This window comes from Furipterus horrens, unplaced genomic scaffold (genome assembly GCF_987537825.1).
Source record: "Furipterus horrens unplaced genomic scaffold, mFurHor1.1.pri manual_scaffold_8, whole genome shotgun sequence".
NCBI classification, from domain to species: Eukaryota; Metazoa; Chordata; class Mammalia; order Chiroptera; family Furipteridae; genus Furipterus; species Furipterus horrens.
Window position 1 is genome coordinate 99,805,048 of NW_028327178.1, and position 12,988 is coordinate 99,818,035.

At 53.8% G+C, this 12,988-nt stretch overlaps 1 protein-coding gene across 1 annotated transcript in view; it reads right to left on the reverse strand.

The window, feature by feature from the left end:
- RIMS4 (regulating synaptic membrane exocytosis 4) overlaps positions 1-12,988 on the reverse strand; it is a 50,731-nt gene that overhangs the window by 6,510 nt on the left and 31,233 nt on the right. The window contains exons 2-4 of the mRNA XM_090286452.1: positions 9,553-9,691; positions 418-530; positions 29-130 (exon numbers count right to left, since the gene is read on the reverse strand). Coding sequence (XP_090142578.1) covers positions 29-130; positions 418-530; positions 9,553-9,691 — 354 coding nt within the window. The remainder of the gene's footprint in view (positions 1-28; positions 131-417; positions 531-9,552; positions 9,692-12,988) is intronic.

Here is a 12,988-nt window from a genome sequence, read left to right on the forward strand (position 1 = left end):
CCTTGCCAGGGGGGAGGGCACCCCACACCTGGCAGTGTCTTGGAGCCTGGCTTGGCTGTCAGTCCCCGAGCCTGGATGATGTCCACTTCAAGCTGACCGTTCCGCTCCTGCAAGCCGATCTCCACGTCCCCTGCAAGAGACCTCAACAGATGAGACTGGGAAGTGGCCCCTGAGCTCAATCAAGGACTCAGATCCTCCTCTCTGCTTCGGACAAAATCCCCTGCCCCTGCTCCCAGCCCAAAATAAGATCAGAGCCACCTTCCACACCACATGCCCAGGCTCTGCTGAGGGCATGGCAGGTGTGGACTAGGCTCCAAGCTGGGTGCTCAGCAGATGCAGCCAAAACAGAGGGGAAGAAGGGGGCAACGCGGGGCTTCCAGTGGTACCCCCCTTTGGAGCAGGTCTCGGGGCACTCACCCATCGGTGTGGTGGCCAGGGTCTGGCGGCCCACAAACTGCGCTGGCCCCATGCTGCCCAGGAAGTCACTGAACTGTGCATCCGATGCCAAGCAGACTCCCCCATAGTTAAGGCTGTAGAGAGAAAGGATAAGATAAAAACAAATGTCCCCAGGGGCAGACTGAGGACTCAGATGACTCAGGCGGCCAACTCCAGAACGCCCCTCATGCCACAGTGAATGTCCACATCCATCACCCAGCCTCAGGCAGACCCAGGTCCTGCCTCTCCCTCCTTTCTATCTCCATGGCCCTAAAACCTCCTGTACCATCTCCCTACCTCTCCTTGCTGAGCCTTAGGTTCCACTTTCATGAAATGGGTAAGGTGATGCCTCCCTCTTGGGGTGGTTGTAGGAATCTCAGAAGATAATTCTGGCCAGTGCCTGGCTACTATGGTTTAATGCCGTGGTACTCAAAGTCTGGTCCAGAGACCAGCATCATCGAGAGCTAATTAGAACCAGAACAGCGCCCCACTCCACCCCCAGCTGCTGAATCAGAATCTGCCTTTTAACATGATCCTCAGAAGAGTCATTTGCACCTGACAGTTGAGAGGCATGAGACCAGTGGCTCAGCCTTGGAGGTCTGCATTCGTTGCTGCTGTGGGCTGTCAAATGTCTGCCCTGTTCCTTTGGAAACAAGATCCCAAGTCCTCTTTGGGGAGCCCCTTCTCCAAGGTATTGATTCCCATGGACAGGAGCAGACCTGGTTCCACAGGCTGGTGTGAGCTCAGCCTGGCCAATCCTTCCCTTGGTCAGTGATTGGCTCAAAGATGGGTGTGTGGCCCAATTCAGCCCCCAGAACTCTGGCTGGGAAGCCTTCTTTGACCTGTAGGGAGTGAGAAACACTTTTTTCCCACCAGACTTGAACCTGAAACAGACTGGAGTCTCTGGCATCTACCTTACTACCACTTGGAGCCCATGAATGAAGACATCAAACTGGTGGCATTGCATGAGCTCCTGGATCAAGCTCTGCCTGAAGCAAGCATTAATTTTTTTTCTCTTTTTAGTTACACAAGTGAACAACAATTTCAATAATATATTTTGCTTTGGCCAATTTTAGTTAGCTTTTTCTTTCCCAAATGGGAATAATAAAGTTCCCATCTCCTAGGTCTGCATGTGCGAATGGCCTACCCTCGTGAAGAGCCTCAAACTACTAGCTACGCAGTCCTGGCCGCTCAGCTGCCCCTCAACCATGTGTGATGCTCCAGCACTGTTCTAATAAATTCTGTTTTTACTTAGGTTATTGGCAGAGTTTCTAGCAGGAAAATAACTTCACATTTTGGCCTTTGTGCTTCTCATTTTCGTGATTTCCTGCCACCCCGTCACCCTTTCCCCATCCAGGTAGTAGCCAGGGAACAAGACAGAGTCTTGGCTTTTGAGCTTCAAATCTGAGAAGAAACAGACTTAAAAGAAGAAATGCAAATCTAGGCTTCCCTGCCTCCAAACAAACCAACCCCAGCCTGGGAGAGCAGGGATGTCAGGGTGGGACGGAAGAGGGCTGGGAGACTGGAGTATCCTCGAGGAAGGTCTGAGTCCCCGAGCTGGGCTGACGGTGCTGAGGGATGGCAGGAAAGCCAAGCTAGGTCTGGGAATCTGCACGCAGAGGACTGGTGCCCATCCTTCTTACTGGGCGGGGCTGAGTAAAGGGCATGATGCTCTGCACCCAAGGCTGCCTGGGGTCTTGTGAGGTGAACCCAGGAGATTCTTAGCTCTGTTGTCCCTCCAAGTCCCAGATGGGAGCATATGTTCCCGCTGCCTGCAAGAGAAGGCCAAACCAAGACAGAGGCAGAGTGGCATTTGAATCCAAGCAGTCGGGGCTCCCGAATCTCTTAGCTCAACAATTATGCAACAGCATCACAGAGAAAGTATGGGAAAAATAACTTAAGTATCTGGGGATAGAAATGAGTACCCGTTATTCTTATGAACCCAAAGACCCTTAAGTAACAGCAGCACAGCTGAGACCCAGACCCTCTCACAAAGGTTGGCAGCATGGCCTTCCCTCCACACCCACCTCTTTTCCACCCCAACCTCCTGGCCGCCTGGGGGAGGGGCCTGGGGACTCCAAAAGCCACCCAAATGTTGGTGCCACTTGAATTCCAAGTCATTGAAGGGGCCCCGCCCCCAAGCAGAGAGGGCCTTCTGCAGCCTGAAATTGAAAGTTTCCTCCAACATCATCATTGTCTGCTCCTCAGTTCCTGGTAGGATTGTGAGCAGACAATGGGGAACTGGCAGGCCTGGTAATTAGCAGTAATTGTTTATAATATCTGGGCGGCTGCCTGATTTCCCATTCCAGGGTGCTCGCTGGCTGCCAAGGAACCAGGCAGACGCCCCAGAAACCCTGAATGGGTTATCACATCCTCCACGGCGCTGGAGGAAGGAAGGATACAATGGTGGCGCATCCCTGCTGGCCAGCGGACCAAATGTATCGGACCCCAGATCACCTCGGGGTCTTCTCGGGAGTAGGATGAAAGGCAGCGGATGCAAAGTCAGAGCTGCTTCTACTCCTCATCATCAACTACTGGCAAGCTGCGGGCGTCTCTGCACTTGAATCTTCTTATCTGCAAATAAGACCACACCTACCTCATGGACAGTGTGGGTATCTGTGCTGAATCAGTTTTACATGTATCCAAAATCCCTGCACATCGGATCCATTTGCAAAGAGCTTGCTGAATTATTACCACCCACATGCTACTACATAGACCATGCCTCGTATGCAGTAGGAACTCAATAAATGTTCCCTGCCGAACCCTTCAGCTGGTCCTGCCCTGGGAATGTATGGTGGTTAAGACTGGACTTTGGCATAATTCAGACCTTGGATTCTAGTGCTGTGCAGCCTGGGGTAGGTTTTGTACCCTCTCTGAGCTGCTGTTTCCTCATGTATAAAATGGGAATAAGTTGTAATCGCCTTGCTGAATTGTTGGAGAGAGACAGTGAGATAACGCAGGCGAGGTGCTTGGCTGAGGACCTGGCGCACAGTATTTCCTGAGTGAATCAAGGATTGAGACACCATGGCCTGCTACCTGACCTGGGAGAGCTTCTTCTCCCTCTTTGGCATTTTCCTGGCAGTTCTGACGCCAAACCTGTCAGGAAGTGCAGCATCTGGTTGCCCGAGACCAAGCCCGGGCCATGTGGTGGCGGGAGTGGGGACGGCAGCAGCTGGGTCCTCCCAGGCGCCCATGCCTTGCAGAGGCCTGAAACAGGATTACAGCCCGTGTTCTCCGGGCCTTTTATTTTGTGTTAATGGTTAAATCAGATTATCTGCATTTCAAATACCATTAGTTTTGTTTGAGGAGCTGAAACCCAGTCGTCTTTTATTATTAATCTTCAGGCTCGGTTTGGCCCTGGATTTTCCATGCTCTGCACAGTCAAAGAAGTAATTGGGTTATTGGGAGTTTGACTCTATTCACTTTCCCAGACAGATCACCTGTCCCAACTGCATCTGAAATTAAAAGGCTGCACAGCCCTTGTGGTGATTATGGGTTACGTGGTTCTGAAAGGCGTTAGTATTTTATGGTCTCTCTGTCCATCCATTCACCGCCTGACCCACACATCCACACAGCCATCCACCTTCCTTGCTGAGCCTACCACCCACGAAACATGCATTCCTAAAAATTACGGCACATGCAAAATCCTGCAATAAAAATCACAGAGCTCACGGGGACAATGGGGTTGGGGCACGATCCCCAAATACTATGTCAGTAACACATCCAAAAAAAAGGAAAAAAGACAGGGACATAGTAAAAGTGGTGGCAGTCTTACACATGTTAAATGACTAAGAAATGCATAAGTACTACAGTAAATATGGTGCTTTACCTTGAAGATGACCTGAAGTCTGCTTGTGAAAATGAATATTAGAAAGACTGCAGCCTGTGAGCTATGGTGGGGCTGGGAGGGAAGGAGGGCTGTGACATGGGACAGAGAGTCATGGCACAGGGTGTGGGTGGGGTAACACTGGGGAGCGGAGCAAGCAGGTTACGTTTGAGGGGTGTGTGTGTGTGCTTTGGGTACTCCTGTGTGGGTTCATATCTGCATCCACCTAGAGTTTCTCGTGGATGAAATTGTACCTGAGCAGAGGTAAAATGTGTGCTATGCTCAAATTATTCCCTAATACTTCTATCATGTTGGAACAAATTTACATTTTCCAAACAAGCGTTGTAGCAGAATTAACTCTATGCTAGGATACACAGCTTCACACAACCCTGACTCTGGCTTCTCCATCCTTGAAGATGTTTCCAAACCTGCCCCCTCCCCTACCCCACTCCCACCTGCCATGAGAGTATGGCTCATGGATGTGAAGCCAGGAATTTGATTTATTTTATCAAAAACTTGTCAGGAGCCAAGCACTGATAGTACTAGGTTATCAACATTAACTCATTTAAATCTCATTTACCAATTCCATGAAAGCAAGGTACTCATTATCAATACCCATTGTGCAGAAGGGGAAACCGAGGCATAGGAATGTCAAGTAACCCAACCAAGATCACCCTGCTAGTAAGTGGCAGATCTGGGGTTTGAACCCTGGGAGTCTGGTGAGGTCATCCCCTTAACCAGTGTGCTATACTGTCTCTATACGCCCTGAGGGGACCACAGCCTTGCCCAGAGCAGAGCACAGGGATCTGGGTCCAAGCTTTGGGGTCAGGCAGGCCTGGCTTAGAATCCTAACTCCCACTCACTAGTTGCGAAGACACCTTCCCCACCTATCAGAGCTCGGGCTTCATTTTCCATCAAGTGGGAATAAACAATGATAGGATACCCCCTCGATGCTGTTGTAAATATTAAATGAGATAAACTCAGAACAGAACAGAATCTGGCACGGTCAATGCTAAACAAAGAGTAGTGCTTATAAACCTCCCCCCACCCACCCTGTCTCCTAGCCCAGCCACACCCAGTGCTGGTGTGTCCCTCAGACACAATGACCATGCAGACAGCAGAAGTGAGGAAGGTTAAAGGGGTCCTGACAACCCACCCAGCCTCCTGGGCTTTGAGTGATTAGCAAATAGCCTTGGCAGGTGCCCGGGTGGCCCTGCCATCGGCTCCCGCTCTGCTTTCTAGGGCTGGGCACAGTGACCCAGACACCCAGGGAGCTGGATGCTGATGACCCAGACACCACAGGACAACAAGGAGCAGAGGGGAGGGGCAGGAGGGGCGCTGGCAGCCAGAGAGCTTTGGGTTTACAGAGCGGGTGGGTGCTGAGGCCCGACTCTGATGAAGGAGACTGGAAAGGGGCGTGGAGAAGCAGGATTTGCACATGCTTCTGCTCATGGTGCCTACCCATTATTCAATGAAGTTTCCAGGGCGTTTTCTGTGGGCAAGGCCCCAGGGTTCCGGGGGACAGACAGACATACACATGTGGCAATTACTACAGTGTGGAAGGTGCTGTGACGGGGGAAGCGTGAACTGAAAGAGGCTGATTCCGTCAGAGGAACGGCAGACAGAGCTGTTCCACTTCCCCTGCCCACACCCAGGGCAGACATCACTAATCACCCTCAACACCCCTGCCAAGCCCGGACTGGGCTCCAGAACCCTCCTCAACCCAGCCCTCCAGGGAGCCACTATCACTTAACTAGAGCTGGCACATGAGATGAGGCTCACGTGCCAGCTCTTCGCTGACGTCTGAAGGAGGAATGAGTCAGAGGAGGCAGCGGCAGTGGGGGTAGAAAGGAAGTGCCATGAGGAGGGCGCAACGGGTCAAAGACCGGGAGGTGAGACCGGGAAGTGTAAGAGGTTCTGGGCGCTGGAGCAGAGGCACAGGGCTGGGGACGGGGAGAGGCTAGCAGAGGCCAGAGGAAATGAGCCGAGTGACAGACTATGGGGACTCACAGGTACCCAGGCAGGAGTGATAGGCAGCTTCACCAAAGGGGTAGAAATGGGGAGAAGTGGATGGAGTCAAGAGATAATTAGTAGTGAAAGAGTAGAGCCCAACTGTGGATTGCATCTGGAATGTGAGCCGGGGGGAGCCCTCTGGGAGAACCCCAGGTTTCTGGCTTGGACAGCGGGACGTGGTGCTGTGCACTCAGATGGGGAAGCAGATCCTGCTGGCCCCCACCCCCCAAATCCCCTGGGCCTGACCACATCACACGGACTTCCAACTGCCAGCTTCTGCGTTCCTCTGGCCCCTGAGGAACTTCTCAGCCCTCCAGAGCCCTCTGTGCCGCAGGAAGGGCAGGAGGGCTCGCTGGAGTGGATGCCCCCAGTAAGTGATGAGAGCTGGGGCAGAAATACTTCAGCTCCCTTGCCTCCCAGGGGATGACTCTCAGGTACGTGCTCCACACCAGATCCAAGTCCCCCTCAGGGCTAAGCTTTGGTTGTCCACAGCAGTGGCTGGCTCTTCAAGGCACACGTCACTGGAAGCCTCCCCTGCCCCATTACCCCCACATGCTCCTCCGCCAGGGTCATCTGCAATCACCTCCCATGACAGACTGCACTCAGATCCAGGTCTTGGCTCAGGTTCTGAAGAACCCACGCTAAAGAAGACAGCCCCCAGGAAGTATCTCAGGATTCCAGAGGAGATACTGTCCTCGTAGTCCTTTTTCAGGGGGTTTCACCCTGCCCTTTGTCTGGGGAGAGGTAGGCCCACTGGTGGGGGCAGTTTGGCAGGATGCCAGACCCACAGCTGTTCCCTTCCATCCTTGACTTTCAGAACTCCAATTTTCAACCGGGCAGAAAGGGGCTCAGAGAAAGAAAGCCCTTCCCCCACTTCAGGGGATAAACCAGAATCAGTACAACATACTGGGGCCTATGGAGAGAATACTCAGGGCCCCCGATGGCAGAATTTAGCCATCAAACCATCCTGAGATCAGCTACGTCCAGAAGTAGATGCAGCCTTTAAATGAGGGAAAGGGTCAAGTGTAATGGTTAAGGGCAGACTCCAAATGCCTGGATCCGAATCCTAGCATTTGAAGCCACAGACTGGCTGTGTGACGTTGGGCAAGTTAATGAACCTCTCTTGGCTTCCATGTTCTTGTCTGTAAAATGGGGACGATAACAGTCCCAGCGTCGTCCGGTTGCTCTGAAAATTAAATGAGGGAGCATGTGTAGGAGCACTCCGCACAGTGTCTGCACACAGCCCGAGCTTGGGAGGTATCAGCTCTGGAACATACTCCCGTTAAGCCAGGGCCGATCAGCCCTACTGTGCGCATGAACCACCCGGGGAGCCTGCTAAACTGCAGCCTGATTCAGTGGGTCAGGGACGGCGCCTGAGATGCCCCATCTCCACCAAGCTCCTGGGGAGGCCGATGCTGCTGGACTGTGGACCACACCCTGAGCAGCGAGGGCTGAAGCCACTCTAGCCTGGGACAGGTATGACCTGGGGCTCGAGGATCTTCACTAACAGAACGGCCCAATCCATATGCACCCTTCTCCAGCCCAAACACCTGGGTAGGGAACAGCATTGCCCAACTATCTTTTGCAGCACTGATAGTTGCTACATCAGAAGAAGGCAGGGTCCCCAAGGTGCCCAGCTCAAAGGTCTGATACACTGTTGGCGCTCGATCCCATTTGCTAAAATAAAAATCCACACGGGAGCACCCCTGTGCCCACTTGCAGGAATACTCACGCCCAGTGAACCCATGCCCAGGGCAGACAGACCCAGAAGCGCCTGGGGCCGCAGGCTGGCGGAGGCTGCTCAAGCATGCTGGCTCCTTGTAAGTATCAGCCGGGCTGGCAGGAGCCCAGGAGGAGGATGGTCACCCCCCCACCCCCCGTTTCAGAGCCTGTCAGTGCCCAAAATATCTCCAGAACAAGGAGGATGCCAACCACAGCTCATGGTCCCAACCTGTCCCTTCCCCTTCCCTTCCTCGCCGAGGTATTGGGCAGGGGAGTGGCACCTGGCTGAGCTCAGCCCCTGTCAGGAGGGCAAGACTCTGCCCTCTACTGGACCCTACACCCTCCAACCCACCCTCGACTGCGCTCAAGACATCCATCCAAAACCTTTTCATAACTGTACAGCCAACATTTACCCTGTGCTTATTCTGTGCTAAGCACTTCACGGACACGATTGCATTTAGGGGGCCCACTGTATCCATTAGGATGCAATCGACCTCACGGAGCAGAACACCCAAATAACAGCGGCTAAGTCAATAACAAACAACAATCGTCACCGTCAATAATAACTGTGCTTGCTACGTGCCAGTCACTGTTCTAAGTGCTTTCACATATATCGACTCATTTAATCCTCACAGCAACTTCCTATGCAGTTCCCCTTTTGGAGAAAGTTGTGTGGTATCTCCGAGCCTTCATTGCCTGTTCTATATATAAAATGGGAATAGGAGTTTGACTCCCTGTTGATGCTCACTGCACCACACTGCCCTCCCGTGACCCGGTCCTTTGGTCTGCCTGGAAACCGACAGACCAGATGTTGGCTGGACTCCTGATACGTAGGCAGGCCAAGGAACATGCCCAAGGTCCCTCGGGGTCAGTGGCAGAGCCAGGACTAGGACCCAAACCTCCTGACCCCCTGAAGCTCAGCAGGGACCCACTGCTACTCAGATGCCCAGAATATCTTCCTCCAAGTTTTGCTGCCTCACCAGTTTCTCAGGTTCAAGAAAACATTTGTTCCCTTCCGCTTGTCCTCCTCCTCCTCCTCTCGCCCTCCGGAAAGTCTCGCAAGGAGGTGGGTGGAACAGCAGTATCTGCCAAGGCAAGGCCATTCACAGAGGCTGGAGATGCTCAGTTTAGGAGGGGCTGGTTGTGGGACGGCTTTCAGCCAGCGGGAGCCCCCAGCTGCAAGGCTGGGCCTGAAATGGGGTGGGGGAGCCAAGGTGGAGGCCGAGCCCTGTCCTATGCTTTTTATAAAAATGAACCTGGTTAGTATTTATCCTCATTTTACAGATGAGGAAACTGAGGCACAGACACATGACCTGACCAAGGTCACACAGCCAGTGAGTGGTGGAGCCAAGATTCAAATCTAAGCAATCAGGCACTAGAGTCTGGCTCTCCTTGCTCTTCCTTAGAGCTTCCTGGCTTCATCACCTCCTTTCTGAAGATGGGACGGCCCAGGAGCCCTCGGCCAATGCCCACCGCCCCCAGTCTGAGTCCTCCTGCCCCACGCCAGGGAAGACCCAGAGCCAGGAAGCCTGTGGGCAGGCCGGCTCCACACTCACTTGCCCTCCGAGCCGTAGCTGTTCATGCTGTCCTCGATGGACTCGTGGCTGGCCTGGCGCAGCGTCCGGCTGGGCATCTCCACTGCCAGGCCTGTCTCCGTGCTCCTCTGGATGGCCCCCTTCAGCCTCCGGCTGTCACCTTCTTGGCAGAAAGGCCAAGAGAGATGGGGGGAGAGACACAGGGTGGGAGGGGACAGAGGCGAGACATCTGGTTAGCATTTCAGTGGCTGGTGGCTGCCCAGCTTCGGCCCCCACCCCAACCATCAACCTCCTCCGACCATCGGCCTCACCTGCACCTACCCTCCCTGGGGCAGTCTGCTATTCACACCCACCCCAAAATGGTCACCTGTGCTCTCTTAACTGGAGGGTTCCTTTACATGGACGGTTTCTCCCCTTTGGGTTGGAACTCACTCCTCCCCTGCAACCTCTCCAAATCCTTTCTCCTCCTCCTTTCAGCTATGACTTCCTGAGCACCAACCCAAGATCATATTCCTGTCAAATGCTTTGCAGGGTTTCTCAACCCCAGCACAGCCGGCGGTCTGGATGGGATGTTGCTCCGTTGTCAGGGGTGCCCTGCACATGGCAAAGGTCTAACAGTATCTCCCTGGCCTCTGCCCAGTAAATGCTAGTAGCACCCTCCAATCCAGCATGACAATCAAAAATGTCTCCAGACATTGCCGAACATCCCCTGGGGGCAAAAGTCACCGCCAGTTGAGGACCACTGATTTAGACCATTGGCTTTGACACTGGACTGTCCAGGTTCAAATCTTGGGTGTCTTTCTCATCAGCTGTGAGACTCTGGGCAAATTACTCAGCCTCTCTGTGCCTCCGTTTCCCCAACCGTCAAAGGGGAGAACAACAGGTTTTTATAAAGACAAATGGCCCTTCGCCCTTGCTCTTCCCTCCCCTTGGGCAACCCCTCCCCCACAGCAGCTCAATCCTTCCCTGCGCCTCTATGATCACACGCCATCCTGTCCTAGGCCTTCCTTGACCATCCCCTGGTCCTCCCACGCCCCGCCCCTCCCGCCCTGTGGCCTTCTTCCTAACTCTCCACCCCCAACACAGGGTGCAGGCTCCGTTTATCGACCACCCATCTCCACAAAGAGGGTCAGCTCTGGAAGGACACGGGCCTTTGTTCCGTTGACTGTTGAAGACCCTGGGCCGAGAACAGGTCCAGCCATAGCAGATGTTCAGTTAGAACTTGCTGGATGAAGGAGGGCCTGCCCTGAGAGCGGCCTTAATTCTCCACAGCCCTATGAGGAACATACCCCTGCTCTCCCTCCTTTAACACCAAGATATGAGGCACAGAGGTTAAGGGACATGTCCATGTCTGTAGAGCCAGAAAGGGAGGGAGCCAGGCATTGACCCCGGGGGGATCTCTTCGCTCCACGCTCCACAGTCTGGTGATCACCATAAGGTTTCCAGTGGCCACCACCCTTTAGGGACAGTGGCTTTGCTAGAGGCAAGTGGATCTTCAGTGGGGTCTTCCCCTCAAAGTCTGGGATGCACTGGCACACTGCAGGGCCTCACCAGTGCTTGCTGACCATCTGGAGGAAGGCAGCGCCACTCAATCCCCGCCGTCCCACATGGCAAGAGGACAGGGCAGCTGGGTCTGCATGCCAGGAGACAGAGTCAGGCCAGGACACCAGCCACTGGCCTTCTCCCAGCTTCCCTCCAACTCAGCAATGGTGTCGCCTTCCTCCCGACTGAGACACAGACACACAGACACCGATGCTGTGCCCACGTTTGTCTCCCATATGTATCTGTGTATTTCAGACACAGGTACTCAGAAAAACACACAGGTGTCACACATACACACAGGCACAGGAATATACGTGCAAAGACATAGCATGTTTATGTATATCTCAGTGTCCATATTTGTGTTTCCACGGGTCTCCACAGGCCCATCTTGCTGTGTTTCTGAGGCCAGTCACACACAGACACACATATCCACATACGATATGGTATAAGCCAACCCACTCAAGAAAGCACATGGGAAAAGTGACACTGTGCATTCCTGTGTGTGTCCCTGCGTCTGTGTTCCCTTCATTCCACCACTTGCTCTTTCACTAATTTGTACCTGCAGCAACACCCCCCCCCCCATTTCTGGTTCCCTGGGTAGAGCAGGCACAGAGGCACAAAGAAAGATTCCGAAACACACACGCGCTCACTCAGAAACAGACTCACAGGCACAGAGACGTCCCTCCTCCACTCACACAAACACAGAGCATAGTCAAGTGGCCGGGGACAGACACCAGACCCCTGCCTGGGATTTCTGCCTCCCCTCTGAGCCCTGTGATGGAGCCCCTCACTGGCTCTCCCTACCCACCAGGGTCTGCCACATTTCTCTTGGAAAAGGGCCTAACCAAAACATGACAACAACTCCATCGCCATGGGGATGAGGGAGGAAGTTCAGAGACGTGGGCTTCACATCTGAGTGGCATTCTACAGCCCCAAAGCACCCCACATCCAGTACCTTATTTGGGCCCCAGGACAGGCATGAGTCATGCCATAGGGGAGCTTGGCTTTGCAATCAACGGCCCAGGCACAGTCACAGGCAAGCTGACCTTGGGCAGGTTGGGGAGCATCTACTGCATGGAGCTCCTGAGATGGTTAAGTGACAGTACGTTTACCACAGTGCCTGGCACATAGTAGGTGCCAAACAAAAGTAACCAGAGCCACTGCAGAGAAAGGCCTCCAGCACTTCCCCCAGATGTGCCCAGGCCAATGCCTCGCGTGTTCCCCCTGACATGCCACATTCCCCACCTCGTGAGTCCCCAACCTGGGACCACAGTTGTACCCAACCACACCAGTGAGGTTCACCATCTAACCCATCCACTGGCCATCTCTTGCTCATGCAGTCAGTCTCCAGAGCCCCCGCCATGCCAGCAGATGACCTTTCTCCCACTTGCTGAAAAGATGTGTTTCTTTGACTTGTCCTTTCTCACTTCCAGATTTCACCATCATCAGACCCTCCAACCTGCCCCTGACCCTCCTCTCCTTTCTGGGGGGGGGGTGACCCTCTCTTGGCCAAGGCTGATCTGCCATCAGCCCTCTCCATCCCACCTCCTCCTACCCCGTGTCCTCTCTGGACCTTGAATCTGCCACCTCTCTGTCTTCACGCTCTTTCCACTCCTCCTGCAAGTCTGCTCAAGGCCACCCCCTTCAACCAACACACTTCTTCGGAAAACAGCCTCTCCCACCATGTCACCGACCACGCACTCCCATCTCTGACGATGTGGCTGCCACGCTGCCACTCCGTTCACATGGCCTGCTAAGCCAGTCCTATGACTGCTCTGACCACACGCCAGGGCCTTCTCTCAGCCCCCAACTGCTGAACGGTGGTGCTTTCGTTCACTCGGAATCATCTACCTGGCGCCTTCCTGTTCAGTGGGAAGCCCTCCTGAAGATGCTAAATGCACTTCTAAGTCTGTCT